General features: G+C 33.4%; 1 protein-coding gene across 3 annotated transcripts in view; it reads left to right on the top strand.

Annotated features, from left to right (window-relative positions):
• Positions 1-25000, top strand: part of LOC137655558 (uncharacterized) — a 454428-nt gene that overhangs the window by 300302 nt on the left and 129126 nt on the right. For all 3 annotated transcript variants that reach the window (XM_068389471.1, XM_068389460.1, XM_068389465.1), the window contains 10 exons: positions 10599-10714; positions 15213-15372; positions 16374-16407; positions 16806-16950; positions 17437-18108; positions 18405-18593; positions 19766-19827; positions 21021-21209; positions 21876-22047; positions 23843-23950. In XM_068389471.1, coding sequence (XP_068245572.1) covers positions 10599-10714; positions 15213-15372; positions 16374-16407; positions 16806-16950; positions 17437-18108; positions 18405-18593; positions 19766-19827; positions 21021-21209; positions 21876-22047; positions 23843-23950 — 1847 coding nt within the window. The remainder of the gene's footprint in view (positions 1-10598; positions 10715-15212; positions 15373-16373; positions 16408-16805; positions 16951-17436; positions 18109-18404; positions 18594-19765; positions 19828-21020; positions 21210-21875; positions 22048-23842; positions 23951-25000) is intronic.

The raw sequence follows: 25000 nt of genomic DNA, 5'->3' as shown, positions 1-25000 counted from the left end.
CATTTCAGTTTCCATCAGGATTGCAGTACTGCCGAAGGATGTTGTTTACAGCTCCACTGCTTCACTGCCTTTCGTAATTCAGGAAATTTCTAACTAGCCTTGTCTGTCCCTTGATCAACTCGAGTTAACTCGTTTACTTTAAATCTCTTGCGGTGATATAAAAACGACCCACGAAAGTTTTATTTGAATGTATTTGAATGCATTATATTGAATTAAGCTTTATTTAGTTTTTGAACGTTATTTGCTTATTACATTTTTATATAAAAAACACTCGAGGGAACTCAAGTGATTTGGATTCAAGAAGGGTAACTTTATATAATTTTATATAGTTGTAAATTACATGAGAAATGCCGTTCGAATTCAGGTGTTAAACCATAACTACTACTACTACTACTACATTCTAAGTTTTAAAGTAGCTTGGTCGTCGTTCAGTATTTAAGACTAAAAAGAATAATAAAAGATAAAGAACAAATTATTATACATTCCCATTTTGATTTTTTTTTCGATTAATCTTATTGAAAATTTTCACATTTACAGACAATTACAAGCACATGTTATCTAGCTGATACTTAGGAAAGATAAAGATTTCGTATACATAATATTTGTTATTGCTTTTTGACAAAGACTTTTGATAGAAGATTTCAGAAGTATATCGGCAAAATCAATCCTGGGGTAAGTATATTAATTTCACCTTAGTTTGAAATTTACCGATTTTGCAGTTGAAATTAGAGAGAGAGAGAGAGAGAGAGAGAGAGAGAGAGAGAGAGAGAGAGAGAGAGAGAGAGAGAGAGAGATATGCAGGTATGTCTATGTATACTAATATGCAATATATCTCACGGCTGTTTTAAACTGAACTCAGACTCTCCCATTTCTCTTGTAATTAGAGATATATACCTTTTTCTATAATGCTTACGGCTTAGATTATATTTTCCGGTTTCCATAATGGAAGTCGCAGGTTTTTCATCGCGTAAACCTTTTATCATTGCCTCTCGACCAATATCCCTTAATGGACTTTAGATAGGACGCTTATGAAGTGGGCGTTAATAGGAGTTAAGGACTAAAATACGCTGCATGGAGAGTTTATTTTATCTGGTCTTTAATTTTTCTTGGGATATTGTTCCTAGTTTGTTAGCGTAATTTATTTTTAATATATGAAACTTATGTTGAATTAATTTCTTTCACTACAGTTATGAGGCAGTACTTGCTTACAGCAATACTCGAGGCGTAGTTATTCAAGATTCTCTCTCTCTCTCTCTCTCTCTCTCTCTCTCTCTCTCTCTCTCTCTCTCTCTCTCTCTCTCTCTCTCTATTAATAGTTGTCCGGTGAAATTTGAATTTTCCTTATGAAAAGAAAAGGGGTAATAATTTTGAAGAATTGGAAATAACTTGAATTGACATGGCATGCTATTTCAGAAGCTGACGTAAATGTATGAAGAGTCGTATGTCTCAAGTAAGAGGAGAAAGGTTTATATTGTGATTGTGTATTGCAGCTGGCTTCAGTTATAAAGTGTCGTGTATATACGATTGAAAACTGAGATGGAACTTAGCGTTTTACATTGCTTGTTTCATAGAGTATTTTTTTTTTTTTTTTTTTTTTTTTTTATACTTAGTTTAAAGAAATTGTTTCTTCAAAGACAGCAGCAGAAGTGAATAATCTTTTTCTTGCATTTTTACGCTTTTTGTAGAGTTCAAATATATAATTCCAAAGGTGCATTTTATTAGAATTAAATTTTTGTACCTGTTTTTATTAACGAGGAATTACTACTTCTTTATATCTATTTTGTCCTATATACAACAGTTTGAGATCTTTTATGATTGACTTTTTTTACCTGTTCAAGTACCAATTGTAATTTCATGAAAATTGCAATCCGTAGTTTGAAATAATTATCATGTATTTCAGGATCACAGGATATATACACTTCCATTCCATGCTATAAACTTTTAAAAGATCCTCTGTTGATTCGTAGTAAATCAGGATATCGAGAATTTTACCACAAGGGACTACGTAAATTGGCTTCCTTGCGTGTAATCAAAAGTGTCTATATATATATATATATATATATATATATATATATATATATATATATATATATATATATATACATATACAGTATATATACATATACATATATATATATATACATATATATATATGTATATATACATATACAGTATATATACATATATATATATATATATATATATATATATATATATATATATATATATATATATATATATATATATATATATTAAACTTCTCCAATTTTTTTCGTAGCGGCAAATAAGCGCGTTCTTTCCGAATTTCTTCTTGTAAACTTGCGATTTCAATTTTGACATTTATAACTTTATTGGGTGTTTTATCATGATGGTATGATAAAACTAAATAACAAAACCGGAGGCAAACAAGGATTACAATACAATTGCATTCATTGTTCTCATGTAGGCCAGCCGAATAATAGAGATTTCTTGGTTATCTTTAGACAACTTTATAGAAACCAATTTTTGGGGAGAAACTACTGTTGTTGGGCAGTGTTAATGGTATTCACTGCATTATTTGCATTCAAAAAGTCTGTTGGGAAAAATTGCATACGTTTATTATCATAGCTTACTTTATTCGGTGAAATAAAGATTGAAATATAATCAGTATATATTGCAATTACTAACAAAATAAAGTGTTCTGAAAAACTGTAATCCATATGTTTGCAACAAAAAACAATAAATATCTTTTGCATAACTTACGGTATTTGCAACTTAATGAATGGTCGTTGTCCTCATGGAGCCTTTATGATTAAAAGACACACTGTCAGACAAAACCTTCAAAATAGAAACTAGGAAATCTCATTTTTGCTGTCGCCATTTTTTCCCCAAAAATTCGATTCTGGAAATACTTGCCTTGATATAACTCCTTCTGTTTCTAATCCTCTGTGTTTATACGTCAAGTGATTTCTTTCCTATATTATCACTGGGGTTTGTTGTGTTTTTTTATTTGGTATTGTTATTTTTTTCGTTCATTGCGTAAGAGAAGTTAAATGGCTTTTCGTATGGTAAAGAAAATACAGAACCGTAATCTCTCTCTCTCTCTCTCTCTCTCTCTCTCTCTCTCTCTCTCTCTCTCTCTCTCTCTCTCTCTCTCTCGTGATCAGAGAATAATTGCTTTCCGGTAGTTTAGGAGGAAAACCACACTTTTATGTCATCGTTATATTTTATTGGTTGTTTATTAATCTCCCGGTGTACGAAAGTCTCGTAATCGGAAAACAAATTATGATCAATGAAAGGTAGTATGTCGGTAGTAGGTTGGCCAGGGTACCACCCACCCGTTGAGATACTACCGCGAGAGAGTAATTGGGTCCTTCGACTGGCCAGATAGTACGATATTGGATCCTCTCTGGTTACGGCTCATTTCCCTTAGCTTACACATGCACCGAATAGTCTGGCCTATTCTTTACATATTCTTCTCTGTCCTCATACACCTGACAACACTGAGATTACCAAATAGTTCTTTGCTCAAGGGGTTAACTACTGCACTGTATTTGGTCAGTGTCCACTTTCCTCTAGGTAAGGGTAGAAGAGATTCTTTATCAATGGGAAGCAGCTCTTCTAGGAGACTGACACTCCAAAATCAAACCATTGTTCTCTAATCTTGGGCAGTGCCATAGCCTCTGTACCATGGTCTTCCACTATCTTAGGATAGAGTTTTCTTGCTTGAGAGTACGCTCGGGCTCTCTATTCTATCTTATTTCTCTTATTCCTGTTTTTGAAGTTTTAATAGTTTATATATGAAAGATTTATTTTAAATCTTGTTACTGTTATTAAAATATTTTATTTTAATTGTTAATTACTTCTTTTCTAGTTTATTTATTTCCTCGTTTCCTTTCCTCACTGGGTTATTTTCCCTTTTGGAGCCTTTGGGCTTATAGTTTCTTGCTTTTCCAACTAGAGTTGTAGCTTAGCAAATAATAATAACAATAATAATAATAATAATAATCTACAAGATTGTCTTCACAGGTTTGTTTAATTTACTGATTTCATTATGAGAAAGACCTAGTTTAAGTCTGCTGTCATTCCCTAGTCATCCGATGTTGATACTCATATGAATTATGACCTTAAGAGCCCTTTTGTAGACAATGCACTTTGTGGTAACCTCTTGATTTTCGTAATGGTCTCAAGGCCTCTCTACATAATAGGAAAGCAAAGGGAATGAAGTGTTCTCCTATCATTAGAGAGAAATCATTTCCTCGAGGTTTTTCTTTGTTCTTTCGGGTCAAGTGGATGTCGTAGAGTAATTCGTAATTAGTTTAAATGATTATAGTCATTTCTTAGTGACATTTCCCCGTTTGAGGGTTAATGTGTCACTTAATTTTGCTCGCTTTTCCAGGTTAGTGTTATTTCCCACACGATTCTCAAACATGATCTAAAATAAACGAACCCTTTCTGTTTTTTAATTGTTAGCAATGTTATTATCTGATGTACAGTAATTATTTTTTTTTTCGTTATTTACATTAGTATTTGATTCAAGTAAATGTGCTTAATTTATTTATCAGGCTAATGCAAAGTATTTACATGTTACAGAGTAGACACAGATATAGTTTGTTATTTATATAGTTTGGTTAAGATATCATTTACATGTAATCGAAATTTTCACTTTTTCACAAATTCTTTAAAGGGTGCAGGTTAAGCATCTTTTTATTCCTTTCCTTTTGACACTTGTATAATTGCATTGGTTGCTTAATTCAAATGTGTCAAAGTTATAACACTTTAGTATATAAAATGCTTTTAAATCAATTTTGCCCTTCAGAAATATCGAAAATAAAAGGGTCTTGCAGTAAGTATTTTATTTTTAGATTTTACTATAATACGAATGTAATGCATACACACACACACACACACACACACATACACACACACACACACTCACCACTTAACCACTTAGTTGAGTTAAACTATTTGCTTATTAAATGTGGTGTGAAAATAATTGACAGTGGGATAAACAAGGTTACTCATGAGCGGAAATTACAATAGATCAGTGTTTAAAGGGGGTTCAATCATTAGGAGAAAATGGATAATGATAGGTTAGTGAAGATATATCCAGGAGGGTCAAAAGTGTGTGCAAAATCGAGTGAATTGTACAGTTTGTGTGAGCGAGTTCCCCGATCTTCTGCTGATGAACTTTCTTTATATGTTCATAGTTCAGAAGTGTAAGATGAAAGTGCCAGTGACTACTGTATCATTTTCTATGGAACACCCCCTCGTAAGGGAAAGTGCTTGATGATAAAATGCATATTATGTCTTATTTATGTCTCATTTTCTTGATATGCAGAGACTGTTCCACAATGATGTTACAATAAAATGTCCAATAATATTTACTATTTGTGTATAATATAGATGAAACTTATTTTAAGCTTCCGTCCACCCAGCATCATGGACGAAATATTTCAAAAGGTCTTTTTATTTCACACCAATATGCATATACTTTTAGATACTCCTTATTTATTATCATTGTGGCACATTTTGTATATGCAGACAAATGTATATTTATGATATATATGTATGTATATATACACATATATATATATATATATATATATATATATATTATATATATATATAGTATATATATATATATATATATATATATATATATATATATATATATATATATATATTACACTTCTGTGTATCCATGAAAAAGATTTATGTCTTGGCTTCCTTTATTTTATACAATATATTTTGTTGTTAGACTCGCATTTACTGAAAATTTGCATGATTGACTGAATATGAAAGTTAGGCACTGGTATGAGCATGTTGTATTCAAGGTTAAACTGAACAGTGATGAGTAAATTCTGTACAGTAGTTGGGCCGGGTACAAGGTAATGAACGGGCCATAAATATTCATGCAGTCAGTTTTCTTGTCTTCAGAGAAAATCTGCATCAATGTCTCTCATTTGTATTGATCCTTAGTCTTTGGCCTTTTTTGGTATTGTTTGTGTTTTATTTTAATGGATTATCTTCATTATGATAATAAAATTATATAATAGAATTCAAAAGTAAACATTTCAATTTTGTGCATAGTGTGATTTGGTAATATTTTATACGGGCCTCTTTGTAAAACTTTCATTGTGTATAGAATTCATGCAGATTATGTGTTGCAATTTATAGCTATAATCAGTCTTACAGCTGTCTTGTTTTTTTTTGTAATGACTAATTTGCAAATAAGGACCTAATCTTCCAATAAAGGTGAACAGCGTACGAAAGTGACCTCCTGCGTTAATGCAACTTTTATAAGCCATTTTACCTTTTATTAGCAACGGCAGGAGGTGGGTCATAAATAGAGGAAATTTCAGATTTTCTATAGTTTGAGGTGAACACATACAGTGAATAGGGTTACTAATAATAGCGATGATATTTGCTTGTCAGGTCCCCAAAAATATATATTGTCTTTTTTTTTAATTTTTTTTTTTTGTTTGGAAAAAGATCTTTAAAATACAGCACAGGCTAATCGTCGAATCAAAGCACAGCTATTCTGTTTTAAGTCGGTGGCGCACGTACCATACTCTTACATATTTACGTAATTTCAAAATATTTTGGTTATCCTGTGAAATAATTTTGAGTTCATCTCTTAGTTTCCCCCAGTTTATGGTGCCTCAGATTAATCCCTTTGTTGTTTATTTTCTTTGAGCTTTTAAAAATCCATTTTATTTATTGTTTTTAATTTTCAAAAAGATTACTGGATCATATACAATTTAATATTTCATGCAATCGCTGTGCTTTCTTTTGCAGTTGCGTTTTACGTCATGTAATTATATATTCGATATGAACATGTTTACATAAGTCTGTCTCAGATTGAGATTACGAGCATACACTCACGTATTGCTGAGCGCGAATACACGTTCGCTGAGGAACGTCTTTAATCGTGAAACGTTAACGTATGTTTTATATTCTGGTTACGTTTGCTGTTATCGTAAAATGGTGGGTCTGGCCAAAATGGATTCGTTTAGTGAATTTCATTTATGCATTCGCTTAATGTGTGGATGTTTGTGTGTACACTTGCAAGATTGTCTTTGTGCATGTTTGTACTCCTTGCTATTAATTTTATCTTTATGGAAGTGGCGGTCCATGTTAGTACGTGATATATTTTTCGATAGCGTACTGTTTTGCTTGTTCGCTCAAGGTGGATGTTTTTAAGTCATTTGCTTCAGTTTCTTTCGTTTTCGTCTGCATCTCGAGATAAGTTTTCTCTTAGACGTATATGTATGTATACATAGGTTTATTGTTGATTTAGAAAAGTACATATTCTTTATTTAATTATATTAGCAAGTTCATGGGTATACTGACGTATTAACCATGAAGGTTACAGTACTTTGAGAATGAAGCAAAATAGTATTGATTAGATACACGCCACTTGGTTACACATCATTTGTGTTGCTGTTTCAAGTATGGTCACTTTTCTGTAATTATGGTACTTAGATCTAAAAGATACATTTATGTATATATTCTTTGATAACGTTTTCAATCTTGCGAGGGACTTTTACACCATTGTTATATTCAGAACATTTCCCATTGTTAAGGTTTGCTTTAGTAAATTCTAATAGTTTTAAATGAGAATAGTTGCAGTCTAAACGCTTAGTATCAGGTTAGCAGTAACATCATATCATGACAGTCTAGGCACACAATAAACGTTTGTCACAAAGTTCATTCATTGAGATATCAGCACAAACCTGATATTTTCACTGATCGGATGATATATTTATCACACCTTGACCACTGTCAGAAGGTTACTATTGGCCAGTTTAGTTGTGTATTAGTAGCCAATGATACAGCAGCTTGTTAGAATGACGCAATAGTTCCTCTCCCTTCCCCTTAACCACCCATGACCAGACCAAGAGCCATATGGGCACAGCTGGTTGGACCGTTATTACAGTGCAAAATTGTGCCAACTGTCGAAGACCCCTGGTCAGGTCTAGGATGTCCTTTTGTCGAAACAGTTGTCAAAAGGAAGACCCAAATGGGCCATAAGAGCTCTCAAGTATGCTATGGAATCACAGGTGTTGCTTCGACATGCTTAACATACCTATCGCCTGTGAACCGGGACGGACCCCTCCTTCCCTCTCCTACCAGCTCTACTCCCCCTTATGGCAACCCCACCTTAACCCATTAATGAAAGCGAAAGTTCCATTCAAAAAACCTTCTATGGCTCTATGGCGTTAACGGATGACTCTATAGAGGTGATTGTTAAAGCCACTGGATTCTTCAGGGTTTAAAATCATGACCGTCATGTAATTCTGGTTCAGGATCAGTAAAGAAGGCTTTATTTGAGATGTCACAGATGCAGGTGGTCCACCTGGGACCCCTTCCGTCCAGAGGGACCTGGGGACTCCCGGATGGGGGAGATATCGGAGCCAAGGTTTGTGGGTCACGCAGGTGTCGGAGAACGGAAGGTGCGAGGGAAGGGGGTTCGTCGCATTTGGATAACGGGGGTGGGGGGTGCTGGATGCTGGCAGTGGCAGTGGCACTTATTTATTTGATCTCCCCTTTGGAAATAGGATACTATAGGATGTATTGGTAGCTCTTCTACAATTTCTGTACTTTATTTAGGTTATAAATATTTTTAGTCTTTTGTGATCTTAATCGGTCGTTTATAATAATAATAATAATAATAATAATAATAATAATAATAATAATAATAATAATAATAATAATAATAATAATAATAGTTGTTGTTGATATTATGAGGTATTATGTTAGTTTTTTAACGTTATTTTTTTATCACAATGCAGAAAATTACCGACAAACCAATAAAAAAAGTTTCTTATGCCTAGTCATATTTTCAAAGTTCCCTTTGGTGGAAGATTTTTTTAATACTAATAAAGGTCTAATTCAAAACTAAGTGGACCATCCGTCGTACGATAGTGGAAATGCCGCAGCTTGATTTACTTTATTAAGAAAATACCTTGAAATAACGTAACAGAATATTTGTAAAATCGAATTCCCCCTCCCCCACCACTCCCTATTTTTTAATTAAATCTCCCCCCCCCCCGTTTCCCTTATATGCTCCTCCTCATACTATCCTCTCTCTTTCTACGATGATTCCATTGTCACTTTCCATGGAATTTGCTGGAGTGATGATAGCAGAGGCCACGACTTTGGATTTCAAAGAATGACCTTTCTCCTTCTACTCTTGTTTTCTCACACTTTGGATTCATAAGGAAGAGACTCTTGCATGGAGGTTTTAAGTAACTTCGGTTCTTTCTCATTTTGTTCTGTTGGAATTATAATTAAGGCATTTCTTGATTTTATCGATTCTAGAAGCATAGCATAATTTCATAGAATATTTTGTTTTGTCATAAAGGTCGACTAAATGTATACCAGTTTACGTAAGGATGGCTAAAGTTATATATATATATATATATATATATATATATATATATATATATATATATATATATATATATATAAAATTGCGATATGAAAAGTAAATTTTTTTTAGAATTCGCAAGTTTGACTTGCTGAAATCATCGGATTTAAGGTGTCAGTAAGATAAAGGTATTGAACTCTATTACCTTATTTCACTCTTCCTTGTAGCTTGACAGACATATCATATGTAAGGATTCATTATATATATATATATATATATATATATATATATATATATATATATATATATATATATATGATATAGTGTGTGTGTGTGTGTGTGTGTGCTTGTGTGTGTCTTTATATCATTCTTTTCTAGTTTGAGTGATTATATTGCGTTCGTATAAAGATTTACTTTATTCATAAACTTGAGATGTGATCGCTTGAAACACTATATATCTTATGCTGATTGATTACTGATAGTTTTGAGAAATATACACTCTTTTTTAGTTAATTTCAAATGACCTTTTTTCACTTGAAGTTTAGTGGTTTGTTTTTGGTTTTCATGATTTTGTCAAATATGTCCTTTGGAGTAGTTGGTACTTCTTTTACTGATGACACAAAGATTCTTAATCATGAAAAGATATTTTCTTTGAATTATTTTAGTTTTTGTAGTTATTGGAACCTTTAATACGCAACTTGAAAGAAGTTTTCTGAAGCGGTCACTCTTCATTATTGTTTTATTCTCATTGGTTTAATCCCTTAACTTTCTAAAAGGTTTGTTTGATATTTTTTTGGCGAATCAATTGCAGTATTGTTGATTATATCTGGATATTGATTTATACTTTCATTTTCTAACTATTACAAACTCAAGGAATCCAATTTAAAACTAGCCACATGTTTTTTTTTATATACTTAGGTTTGTGATTGTTTAAATTTATTGTCATAAATATAAATATTTTGTTATGGCTTCTAGGCTTCGACAACAACAGCTATGATGATGATGATGATGATGATGATGATGATGATAAAATAATAATAATCAATAACTTGTGTGAAGTTCTTTCGTTAAAAAATATTTTTAAATACAGCATGTAATATTGTAAAATTTTCTACATACAGTAAGAGAGCTTTTGTATAAAAGAATGATATAGGAGAAAGAAAATAAGTTTATATGTAGGGCAAACCATTATTTCCTTTATTACTGAACATTCATTAATCCAACCCATTTCCTGTCTTTTCAGCTTTGGATACCAACAATGTCACCATAAAAAAACAAGTGTTCGAGCTTCTGTCAGCCCTATGTGTGTACAACACCGACGGGCACAATCGTGCCCTCGATGCCCTCGAACACTACAAGGTGAGCGTTCTAACCCGACCTCCTACTGACTTTGTAACACAACATCCTCCCTCCCCCACCCCCACCCCCCCTCCCCCTCCCCTGAAGCACCTCCGCCCAGATCCAAATACGCCCCTGAGTGACCTAGCTTAGCAGCTCATTGCCTATTGATGGATGTGTTTCCTTTGTCTCCTTGTCCTAACTGACCTACATCTATTGACACTCTTTCAAAAATTATAATCGTATTATTTTGGTGTTTCTGATTTTTTTATTTTTTTATTTAAGGCATTAAGGAAACCCTTCGCTTAAGTTTACTAGAATATCCGTACATAAACTTGTCTACCATACCTAAGAAAATAACATAGTCGTTTAACAAGTAGTTTGTATATATTGGTGTGTGTTTATATGTTATTAAGTAATTAATATTGTTTTAAAAGTAGTTACCTTAATTAAAGTTGATAGAAATCCTGCAATGAAATAAGTATAATATAAAATGCATTGACGAGAGTTATCGGAAAGACCTCAGGATACTGGAAGGTTTGGGAGGTTTGGGAGGTGGGGGGGGGGGGTGGCATTGAAAAGTAAAGAAAGTGGTTTGGCGAGTATGTAAAGAAAGGGAACTTTTACAATCTTAGGAAATGGTATTTTCACAGACGATGCGACCATCTTGGCTTCTTGTATTAACAAGTCTTTGGAGAAAACATCCACTGCCATGGGAAATTGAAATATAGTAATTTCATAAACCATCATATTGTGCATTAGATACTCTTTTTAATAATATATTTGAGTTTGACATCTTGTCGTGGCGTGCTTAGATATAGGTTAATGATGCCAAAGCTGAGTACATGGTTATTTCGACCTTGTTCTGAAGTTTTCAAGCGAACAAGATGATTCGGTTTTATTGATTCTTAATGAAAAAATGGTGTTATATTACCATCTATTTTAGGTTTATATTCATCATATATTTGCTATGAGTCCTTTCAAAACCATGTGTTTGATTAGGAAATACATAGGTACATAAAAGCAAGAAACATACATTATATCGTTATTGGATATTGAGGCTCAACGTGTGTTGCCGAGATACCAGAGTAAAAAAAAAAAAAAAAAAAAAAAAAGTAGCCACTTGCTTGTTCCTGCTCGAGCTGCTGAACAATGTTGACCATCTTGCTACTCGGGATGTAGTTCCATTCTGTTGTTACTTAAAGGTTGCTTTCTCATTTCGTGTCTCTGAAGATCTGGTATCCAAGCTTATATTTTTACCATAAAATCTTTCCTATTTTCAGAGTCTTTTCTTTTGGACTTGATCATTTGCTTTTAACACTTTTGTCCGTAAAGTTGAAATGCTTATGTATTTTTACCCACTGCCTCATATAAACGATACGTTTGAAAGTCATAAACGCAATAAAATACATCTTTCATATATTACATGTTGTTTAGTGATGCCGAAATATTTCCGTTAAAAGTTCGCAATATAGAATGCTATCCGATTTGAATAGGAAATTCATAAAACAATTAATTCTTAATGTTTATGTATATTTCATGGCTCACACATCCTTGTTTGAAATTACTCGCCTTGAGAGAGAGAGAGAGAGAGAGAGAGAGAGAGAGAGAGAGAGAGAGAGAGAGAGAGAGAGAGAGAGAGAGTGTGTGTTTCCTTAGCGTATTCAAGTTTTTCTAATTATCATTTATATTCATTTCCTTATTAGATGTGTCAGATATTTAGTAGTATAATTTAATGTTATATATCTGGTTCCTTTTCCAATCAGTCTATTTTGTCATGTTTCGTTTTCTTTCTCTTTTTGTTTTTGTCTTGTCTTTCGACAGTTTATTTTTTCCATTTTCATATATATATATATATATATATATATATATATATATATATATATATATATATATATATATATATATATAAATTTTTTTTTTTTCTTTGGTTCTTATGGTCCCTTTTTATGTTACCACGTAACTTTTTCCATCAAATTTCATCACTGTCTTTATTTTCCTGTGAATATTGACCATCACAGATTGCTTTGGTTTCTTGCAACTTTATTACTATGTGGTGCTTCTTAGTGGTGCATTTTGCTTAATTATGAATTTTATGTTGAGCTATTTATTATTATGAAATTAATTAGTACTACTGTGTATGTTCTTATTTAAAACAACAAATCATAATGTACAGGAGTTTTAGGTTCAAGTATTTTTCACTTAACTATCAGTTTGCGACTTATATATCATTTATGATTTTTTTTTTTTTGCTTACGCCAAGAAGGATCTTTTGTTCCGGTTTGTTTGTGTCTTTTTGGGAAAAAAAAAATACGGAAAACTAACGAATGAGTTTTTAGAAAACTTTTGGAAACATTCCTTGCAAGATTTTACTTTTGTTAGGTAGCGATGTAGATTTGACAACTCCTTTAATTGATATAAAACCCAGTAAAGCTTGACCAATATCCTCTGTCGCATTAATTGGTGCTGAAATCTCTCTTTCTTGTCGAGACATTTTGCTAAAACAGACAAACACGAGGGAAGGCAAGTATGCCATCTTCGGTATCAGTATTGGCAAAGGCATGTAGGCCTACTTTGAAGTTACGGTTTGCTGTTTTTATGTGCTACTGCATTAGAGAGGGAAACGTTCTATTTTTAATGGATCTTTACTTGATATATTTTAAGAGTTCTTTATTTGTTAATAATTTTGAATTTTTTGTCTCGTAAATAATAATATATGAGCGGCTTTTAAATTCAATCTTTAAGATTTCACCTTTTCAAAGAAAGGGGTTAATGTTTTATTGGTAAAGTCTGGGAGGAGGGGACCACAGTTCTATTTACATCTTTCCATCTGTCTAACCGAGACTGTCTTTCTTGCTTATTTCGTCCTACCCAAATTCGGAGGAAAAGCATGTAGATCTCGGTCATATCAATTATAAGGTGGAAAAGACTATAGTTACTTTTGTGTAGAGGTTGGCCATCATATATAGATGTGCACGAAGAGAGAGAGGTCTTGCTGTCGGGCACAGTGAAGTGCGATGGATATCGATTTCAAATCTTTCTTTAATAAACACATGATGTGAATATTAAGTGAAGATCTTGGTTAATTACTTTTTAATGGAAATGTCCCAAAAATTTATTTAAAGCTATTAAAAATTTATCTCTCTCTCTCTCTCTCTCTCTCTCTCTCTCTCTCTCTCTCTCTCTCTCTCTCTCTCTCTCTCTCTCTCTCTAAAATAGGGAAATCAGATGGTATTTCAAAATTGAAATATATTTAGTATAAATTAGTTCATTGTCGCCATAAATTAAGTAAATTAATCAATCATATATATGGTCACCATTACAAATTGCAAATTTTAGATGACAATAATATAAGAATCTCTCTCTCTCTCTCTCTCTCTCTCTCTCTCTCTCTCTCTCTCTCTCTCTCTCTCTCTCTCTCTCTCGCGTGATTGACTTACGGACATAACAAAATGCGTCCCTCCAGCACAATTAGTGGAAAGCTACTGTTTGAAGGTCACCCTGCATTTGACACAGCGCATTTGACGACGTTTTTTGGGAGGAAAGAAACTCAAAATCTAGTAAGATTAGTGAAAACCGATTGTTACTTCAGAAACTTCACTGGACTTTATCGTTCTAGTCAACATTTGTTTTGATTTTGAAGTAAGTTGTGCATCATTGAATTGATTGTAGTCGTCTGCATGTGTTTATTGATGGTATAAATAATTATAGTAATTTTTATGCCAGAGAGAGAGAGAGAGAGAGAGAGAGAGAGAGAGAGAGAGAGAGAGAGAGAGAGAGAGAGAGAGAGAGAGAGATTTGTAATCTGTTTAATAAATTTACTTCTCGTGTGTATGTGTCTTGGCATGGATGTTTATGTCATTGATTAGATATCTGCAGATGTGTTCACTTAGTTGTATGCAAATATGGATTAATTTATATGCATATTTCCGTATAATCCTTATATATTAGGGTTACATGGAAATTTTATGGAGGTTTTTATTAATGGAATTGTCCGTTGGTGTATAATGTACTGCATATAGCAGAAGTTAGATTGATGTTGGCATACATTCGATTATCAATTCTCCTTTCTACGACATATATTATATCATGTATTTTTATTTTTATTTGTTTTTCTTTACTAAACCAAAGTTTGAAAACATATTTTATCTAGTTTATTGCTTTTCCCTAATTATCCCGTGTGAGCGCATTGGTAAGTATTTTTATTGCGATATCACTTATACCCTAAGCTGCATCGCATCTAATTTTTTCAACTTGCTATCACACTTCTTTACTATTTACTCCAGGTCAGCTCCTTGTGGTTATAGGCCTACGACTTCTACGACTTTTCAGAAATGTGACGCATTGTTCTTATCAAAATACTTTATAGCTATGAATGCAGTGGTTTTTATTTTTTCTTAAAATTTGTATGAGACTTCGTCTTCAACTCAAATGTTAAAAAGCTTACATTTATTTTATTTGTTAAACCTTGACTTTTTGGATTATGGAATCCTTCTAATGCTCGTTTGTCTTTGTGCAGATACTCAAGGCGGAGAGGTATCGCTTCCGAGTGGTGGTAGAAGAGCTGAAGTCGTCCACCACAGCTGAGTACAGCACTGCCTTGGTTGCCTTCATCAATTGCATCATCATCTCCACGCAACAGCTCAAAGACAGAATAAGAATAAGAAATGAGTTTATCGGTGAGACCCCGCAGTTTTTGTTTATAGATGAATTTTCCCGTAGAGTTTTGTTTGGTTAAATCTTTTCAAATGGCTGATTAAACTGCATTGTATTTGTTTATTGAGCTCTAGAAATTTAATGAAAGTGTTTATAATACTGAATTTTGATTTCATGATATTTTTTAACCATAAAGGTTTAAATATGCAAATTGCTTTCTAGAATATTTCATAGAGAAGTTATATGTATATTAAAGATTTTTTTAGCATTTACAGCATTACATAAAGATACATAATGATAACACTAATCTTGACAGCATTTTACTTTATCTTATCTTAAGGTCAGTAGAAATGATGTCCATGGAAGAATAAATAGTAATTATATTCTCACTTTATCAGAGGTTTGAAGACGAAAACATTTCAATTGTAAAACGTTGCCTTGAGTTTTATTTATTTCTTACGTTGTATCATTTTAAATTCCAAAAGAGTACGAATAAAGTCAATTGCCGAACAACGACTAGTAATAAAATAACACAAGATGTTCCAAGTGGTAGCAAGAATATGGAGAGACTCTATTGATAAAGAGAAGATTTCGGCTTGTATTATTAAAGGAATTTGGAAACCAAAAAACTTTTGTATTTGTGAAATTACGGAAGCAAAGAAAATGGGGATTCAGATACAGAATGGAAAATCCAGAAATGCCTCATAAATGTTTTTTACTCCGGGTAAAATAAGCAACGAGGGTCGCTCTATAGCGATTTTCCTTCATATATTTTCAGAAAAGGATGTGTTAGCTAGTTAATTGTGTTGTTATGAATACAAACTAAGACTTGATTTTAGTGATTAAATTGAAATTATAATAATAAAACGATACTTTAGATCTATTTGTATTTTCCCCAAAAGGATTTTAGATATAATTTCCTTATCATTATATGTGATCCAAGAACCATATTTAGGATTTTAATTTAGTTAAATCTCTTCTTCTCGATCAAGATTTAAATAATTCATATGTTTTTTGCCCACAGGTTTGAAAGTCTTGGATGTCATTAGTAGATTAAGGTAAGTCATAAATTATTCATATTTCTTCTTGAGTATCGGTTGAAATTCACTGGCCGTTGGTGATAACTTATTTTAGCCTCATGGAAAATATTTGTCTCATTATATGCTTACACTACATCTACACGTACATACACTACATGTAGTACAGAATATTCTATATGGAAATTTAGATAAGGATACGATGCATTGCACATACTTTATATATTCATTACTAGGCATATGTCTATCATTTTTTCTTTAAAACGAACGCCATTGCATTGTAGAAGTTTGTATAATAATCTATCACTTATTTTACTAATTTCATTGATACAACCTACTGCGAGATTCCAGTACCAATAGCTTTTGTAACGTAGCGCACAAATCTTCAAGTATTATATAATATCCTTTCCTCCCAACAGACAAGATGCTGTCAATGACTCCGATCTGGCTGTGCAGCTGGATGTATTCGACGAGCAGAGAGACACAGACGAGGCCCAGATATCAGGTCCCGATGGTGTCGATCTCAGTTCGCCTATGGATGTCTTCTTTTCCATCCTCAGACAGGTAAACTATTTGTAATAGTAATATTTTAGCCTACAATTTTTTTCTTTAACAAGGCGTCAAGTCATATCTGATTATTAGAAAAAGGTTATTTGTTTATGAAGATGATTTGTCTTATTTAATTAACTTTCGGGGACTTTGTTGGGCTAGAGACGTGCCTCATAAATATTTGCTGTATTTAAAGTGAATATTTAGTGACTGATGGAATTGCATTTTAGGTAAATTAATTCACTTGTTTTGTTTGCCACATGAAACGTTTCCCTTTAACATCGAAAAAATGTACAGTTTTATTGATTTAAATTCATGTGTACACACGGATAAGAAAATAATGATTAGTTGAAGGGACCACCCCTTCAATTATTGTAGATGAAATTACAAAGCTTTGCGTTTCAGTCTAATTTAGTAATTATGTAACTTAGAAGTGTGAAACATTTTACTTAAGGTTATTTTCAAAATGTTCCTATCATTCAGAGTTCGTTATATTTTCAGGTTGCTGAAACTCCTCAAGAAATTCCTTTTTTGAGCATCCTTCAGCATCTGTTGAGAATAGACCCGAAGGAGCCCGTAAGCGATGTCATTTGGGACACAGCGGAGAAGCTCCTTCATAGAGCCACCCTCTTGGAGGACGCCAAAGACTCTGCCAGACTGCTGAGAGCGCCTTCCCACAAATCTCTGACCAAGCTTAAAGTGGGAGATGCCAGCAGGTGTCTCTGCTCCTGCCACAGGGACGACCCCAAGTCCAGGAAACACTCTCTCAACCTCAACCTCAACTCGGGTCACCAGTCGCTCTCGACTCTAACGTCTCCCGTGGGAGAACCTGCACCACCACCACCTCCACCTCTTCCAGGAGGGTGCGCTCCACCTCCTCCGCCTCCACCTTTGCCCGCTGGCGGAGGACCACCACCACCTCCACCTCCACCAGGTGGTCCACCACCGCCACCGCCGCCTCCTGGCTTAAGATCTGGTGGTCCACCACCACCACCGCCACCAGGTGGATGTCCTCCCCCTCCTCCTCCTCTTGGAGGACCTCCCCCACCTCCCGGACTTCCCATTAGGAACAGGGTCGCTCCTCAGGACAAAATTCGTTTACCCCAGATGGAGACCCCAAAACCACGATCCAAGATGAAGACTTTCAATTGGAATAAAATTCCTGATAATAAGGTAAACATAAATTTAAAATTTGGTGTTTTTATTAACAACTACGGGATGTCCGTCTATTTTGTACTTAAGTCTCATATGATTATATTTTGATATTTAAGATGTTTATTGTTATATAATATTATTTGTAAATGCACAATAGGACACATTATGTTGAAAAAATCTTGGGTTCTTGTCATACTTTTATAGAATAAACTTCTTTTTTTTTTTTTTATCAAATTACACCTGAATTAGTCCGATTTTTAAATGTAACTATTGCCAAATTTAATCCTGTTCACATATTTTTCGAAACTTTATAGGTTTTAGGCAAAGATAACATCTGGGCTCTCTTGGCTCGGCAACACAAGGATTCCCCATCAGAAACATTGGACTGGGATGAGATGGAAGGATTGTTCTGTCAGCAAACTACTTCGGCGCCTGCGTCCCCTCACAAAGCTTCCAAAGATCATAAGGAGGAAGTGGAGAAGAAGAAGAAAGAACCTACCGAGGTGAGAAGCGGGACTTGAAGCACAAGCTTATAAATTCTTTTAAATAGGATTGATCACATAAATCTGAAGAAATTTAAATGTTTACATTAAGGATAAGTCTGAAAATAGTAAAGGATACGTCTTTTTGCTTTGGCTAGGAAATCGGAGGTGAGGTTATTCTTAGTTTTCAGTAAGGTGACTGACTCATTATTATTATTATTATTATTATTATTATTATTATTATTATTATTATTATTATTATTTTTATTATTAGCTAAGCTACAACCCTACTTGGAAAAGCAGGATGCTATAATCTCAATGGCTCCAACGGAAAAATAGCTCAGTGAGGAAAGGAAATAAGGAAATAAATAAACTACAAGAGAAGTAATGAACAGTTAAAATAGAGTATTTTAAGGACAGTAACAACATTAAAACAATTTTTTCCAAATTGGAGTGTACTCATAAAAATTAATAATAGTAGATACGAATAAAACATGGAGATGGTTTGGTCATGCTCTTTGCACTCCCAAATAGAGATTAGTTAACCAAACTTTCAACTGGGCTCTACAAGTCACAAGAAGAGTGGGAAGACCCAGACCTACATGGTTGAGGACTATGAAGCGTGAAGTAGGAGAGGACGATTAGAATATTGATTTAAAAGCTCAAGATAGAGATGACTGGCGAAATCTAACCTAGACCCTTTGCGTCAATAGGCGTAGGAGGAGATGATGATGATGATGATGAATTAATGTAGGAGTAATTAGTTCTATGTTCGAAGATTTAGAGGATAAGTAAAAGTAAGTGTGAGCATGATGCATTGAACAGATAGTGTGATTCTAACTTTGTTTAGTATAGTGTCCTGGTAGCTAATTTTACCCCAAACCAAAGGTTTATATTCCAAAAAGTATAGCTCTTTTTTTGTTTTAAAGATTTTTATGTGGTAAAATAAATAGGAATCAATCAGCTGGTTTATAGATATTAATAAATGTATAAAGGGAGCGATTATGAGTGAAAAATTTGGTTTACTATCATGGTGAAAACAATTAACTTGACATCTTGTGGTCAACGATAAAGGTTTACTGTTCAAAATATTGGTCAAGTTAAATGATTTTGTAAAGATAATGATAATAGTTGATTGAATGGAATATGCATAATGAAATATCGCATGGGTTTTATTCTTTTCTTTTTTCCAGATTAATCTTTTAGATGGAAAACGCTCCTTGAATGTCAACATCTTCCTCAAGCAATTCAGAGTGTGAGTATTGCATTCTTTTATGGTATCTAGGTTTTAACGACTTTTACGCTGCTATGAAAGCAATTTATCTCGACTTGATAGTTGTAATGTCGGTTGTCATTAACGTCTTCTCAGTAGCTCTCAGCTCAAAATATGTATTCGATTAGTAAGTAAAGGGCCTAACCTTAAAATTTGTTGAGGGTTGTTATCTCGCTCTACATGAGGTGGTGATCACACACCGATACTGAGATTAAATGAGAGGTTAATTCTGTCAGGGCTGTCTAAAGGATGCGAGATTTTGACGTCAGTTAAGCCTTTCCCACTGAAACCTCAACCTTTCGTAAGAATCTCTATTTCTTTGGAATCAATTAGAGTTTAGATCCTCCCACATTTGAAAGTTAAAGGAATGGTGTTGTTGAAACTTCTTCGGAATTAAATTTAGACCGCCGTTTTGTGTCAATGTAATTCCTTAGGTCTAAATGTTCCGTAATTTGTCTTATAAGCTGGAATGGTAAGAGGTTATATAACATACTATATAACTAGATCATAGTCAAATTACACTAGCATTGCAGAGGGTTATATTCAGTCATTAAATATATACTAAGATATTAGGCAAAAGCTGCTATACAAATCAATTGAAATTATTGTCCTCTTGGCAGAACCAATTTTCAGTTAATCTTTGTAACTTTCACGGAAATTAAGTAAAGGTCATCCTGAGGGCGTGGGGCTGTGGGTTGGGTTCTGGAGGAGGCTTGTTAATCAAATGTCACGAAATCTTTACAGTATATAAAAAGAGAGCATCGCTGAGAGTATACTTATGTATTTATTTAGCCGATTGCTTAAGGAACTCCTATCTTTTCATTCGCACCTGTCTTCATTCACTTATGTTTACAACCTTGAACTTTAATTTCATTTTATATACAACCCTTATTTAAAAAAAGCGAGCCTTTGATGTTTCTAAAGTATTCTAAGAACTATAAAGATAGTAGTAATAGTCTAACTCCTCAAATGCGGAGAACAGTTTCATAGATATATACGAATTATGCTGAGCTACCTCTTTTTATTTCCTGTCAGTTAATAAAACAGGTAAAATTTGTCAGCAGTTGTGTTATTTTCAGTCGCGCGATAGATTAATCGTTTCATTTCTCCTTACCCCCTCACATCCAACATTTCTCTCGTTATCTTCACCTCTTCGTCCTGTCATTTGGGTGCAGTTCAAATGAGGAAATCATGGAGATGATCAGGAATGGGGAGCACAGTGACATCGGCGCCGAGAAGCTGAGAGGTCTGCTCAAGATCTTGCCAGAGTCCGATGAGATGGAGATATTTAGGAATTTCGACGGAGACCGCTTAAAACTCGCCAATGCAGAGAAGTTCCTTTTTATGCTCATGGCTGTACCACAGTAAGTGTGTCTCTCTCCCTCTCTCTCGCTTATTTTATACTTCTTTGGCTCCTCTGTTTCTTCTCTTGCATTTTTAAAGTCACCATTCCTTGATACGTAGTTCTTTTATCATGTAATTTTCTATTATTTAATTTGCATGTTTATTCATCCCAGTTTCTTTTTTATCATTATTCTACATTCATTTGTTTCCTTTAACTTTCTTTCCTAGCCAGTTCTCTTATTTTTATGTCATCTAGTATTCATGCTGTAATAATACTCATACATGCTAGTTTTCATTTATCCCTTGGAGGTCTTAGCTTTTATAGTTTGGGTTTTATTGTCCAATGTAATTTTTGTTACATTTGTATTTCTCCCCATTCTTATTAATTGCACATTGTCGATGCATTATGGTCGATTTCATTTCCAAAATAAAATGTTTTCTGCTTTCCATGTATATGAATTATATTTACTGAAAGAACGAAAAACAATCTACATTTAATACCAGTAAAATATTAACTATCTTTCCATTTGCATTTCCTTTACAAAAATTAAGTATATTCAAACTACTCATTTTCAGAATACTTCAATTATTCATTGCTTCGTCGTCCTTCAATGTTAGGTTTATTTCGTCGACTTTTCTTAACTTGGGCTTCCATTCGCTTATACAAAGCATTTTTTCCCTGTCAGATACAAACTTCGCATCGAAGCCATGCTTTTGAAGGAAGAATTCGAGGCCACTATGGATCAAATCGAGCCCTCAATCAACGCTTTTATCTACGCTGGCAGAGACATCATTGGCAACCCACACCTACAGGAGGTTCTCTACATGGTTCTCGTGGCAGGCAATTTCCTTAATAGCGTAAGTTTGAAGTGTGGTTTTTCATTCATACGAGAGAGAGAGAGAGAGAGAGAGAGAGAGAGAGAGAGAGAGAGAGAGAGAGAGAGAGAGAGAGAGAGAGAGAGAATTTTTTTTCTGTTAATTCTAGGTTTTCAAGTATCCCTTATTCTATGATTTCCTGTGCCTGCCTTCCTACAGGTATTTATACTGTGAGCTTACTTTCATATCCAAATTTTTTCTTACCACCCCACTATGATTGCGGAGTTCCGTGGCAGATTTAAGCCAAGTATCGCAAGCAATGCTTATCTTAAGACTTAAAGCGAACTTGTACCATTATCGCCATAATAACGAAAATAGTTTCATAAATGTATTTATCTCAAACGTGAGTTATGTTGTTATCTTTAAACATGAGTGGAATTTATAGATTTTTATTTTTTTTTATTTTTTATTTTTTGGATGGTTGGTATTAGGTAGATTTGGATGCGTTCCCAATAGGAGGAAGTTATCAGGTATGTAGGGGCACCGAACTTCTGAGGATCCTCTTAAATTGGGTGACAAGATTGAGCCCCTACCAAGCTGATTTTTATCTAACTGGATTTAGTGTATATATTTCTTAGATATTTAAATATATTACCCATGTGTATTAGGCATTGTAGCCTGTTACCAACTTTGCCCTGCTACTATGGAACTTATTTTATTCAGGTGTAACTACTTTTGTGAAAAGAACATAAATAGATCTGAGTTTTAATTTCTGTCTAATTTTTCACCTGTAATGTTTCACGTATCACAATCATCGTTTGTAATTCGTTCCCATTTTTTTCAATGTATTTTTCGTAGTTACTTTATTCTTTGATGCTCGTGCTTTAATGTCGTGTCCATTTCCTGTCATATTCAGTCGGTTCAGTGTTAATACTCGCACCATTTTTAAACAAAATAACTCAATCTTTTATGCCAAAACTTAACTCCAAAGCTCTAATCAATAATCATATCTTGTGAATGAAATTATGTACTCAGTGGTTTAGATTGAGTCCATTTCTGCTTCTTACTTTCATGAGATCTCATGCTGTTAGAAACCAGTTTGAGAATCTAACCATATTGCCTTCAAGCTGAGCGAGTGCTTTCCTGCTTTTCGAAATGGGGATTTTAAAACCACCTGTTGTGAAAGGAATAAAATGAATAATGCATGATTTTACCCTTAGTCCTCAGAGTGGTAGCTTGGGACCTAATGAATTGTGTTCGTTTCCTTTTATAATTTTAAATTGCATTTAACTATTTAAAGTTTCTCTCTCTCTCTCTCTCTCTCTCTCTCTCTCTCTCTCTCTCTCTCTCTCTCTCTCTCTCTCTCTCTCTCTCTCTAATTTTGTGGAAAATTGAAGTGTTTCCTTCCTGATTTGGATTTCGATATATATATATATATATATATATATATATATATATATATATATATATATATATATATACAATATATATATATATATATATATATATATATATATATACAGTATATATATATTTATATATATATAGATATGTATATATATATATATATATATATATATATATATATATATATATATATATATATATAGAGAAGAGAGAGAGAGAGAGAGAGAGAGAGAGAGAGAGAGAGAGAGAGAGAGAGAGAGAGAGAGAGAGAGAGAGAGAGAGAGAGAGAGAGAGAGAGAGAGAGAGAACTGATTATATTTATCTTGCACCTCTTAAGCCAGAAGAAAACAGGTTATTACCATTCTATAGTAATTCCCTGTATGAACTATTTGATAAGAAAATTAGCTAATCTATTAACTACTGTCAACAGGGTGGATACGCCGGTAATGCAGCGGGTATGAAGCTGTCCTCTCTGCAGAAGCTAACAGACATCAGAGCAAACAAACCAGGAATGACTCTCCTCCATTACGTTGTACAAGTAAGTGAAGTTCAACTGTTGGTCTTTTTTCATCATTCACGGGAGTCTTCCTTTGTCCTTTTATAATCATAGATATTTTTGTTTTTATTGTCATAGACACGGTTAGATTTTTTATTCTTAACCTTTATAGCTGCTTAATTACTACCATGTGTTCCTCTGTTCCTAGTTATTAAGGCCAGTGGTTATTATGGTCACCAGTTTTACTTTTGGCTTTAGGTCTCTTAACTTGGTTTAGATTGGCTGTACATTATTATTATTTTTTAAATTTACATATTGAACACATAGCTTTCAATGTAGTTTTCTTTAGACTGTCAGTGTAATTATTCCTTATGTATAATTTGACAGTTCGCTGACATACTCATTTGTAGCGCTTGTCGTTGAGGACAATGTACATATTTCGCGATAATTGTAGTATTTCTCCTTTGTATCTTTTGTAGCATAATCAAATCTTGTGGATGTTACCCCTTTTCAGATCATAATAATTCTTAAGCTCTCATAAATAGTCAAATGTATCTCAAATAAAACAAGATGTTTCGTTAAGCCCAAAAGGTAATCCCACCTCGTTCCATACCAGACAAACTTCCCAATCTTATATATATATACAGTATATATATATATATATATATATATATATATATACATATATGTGTGTGTGTGTGTGTGTGTATTTATGTGTATATAAATATATATATATATATATATATATATATATATATATATATATATATATATATATATATATATGCATATATATATATATATATATATATATATATATATATATATATATATATATATATATATATATATATATATATATATATATATATTCCACGAAGATTAGGAATTTCACGATTCTTTAATTTCACACCCAAGCTGGGCGATGAATTTCATCCGGGTGATTTCACATACCCTTTCTCTATCCCATTATCGCCAACCTTTCAGAGTTAACAGTTATTAAGGAAATTATAGATTTAGACCTTTTTTGAGACCCTTCTCCTTTAATGTGACGTTTGATTGCCATGGTGACACCCAGTAGTTAGTTTGTAC

The sequence above is a fragment of the Palaemon carinicauda genome, chromosome 1, assembly GCF_036898095.1.
Source record: "Palaemon carinicauda isolate YSFRI2023 chromosome 1, ASM3689809v2, whole genome shotgun sequence".
Classification (NCBI taxonomy): Eukaryota; Metazoa; Arthropoda; class Malacostraca; order Decapoda; family Palaemonidae; genus Palaemon; species Palaemon carinicauda.
This window is presented reverse-complemented; position numbering and strand designations above follow the sequence as displayed.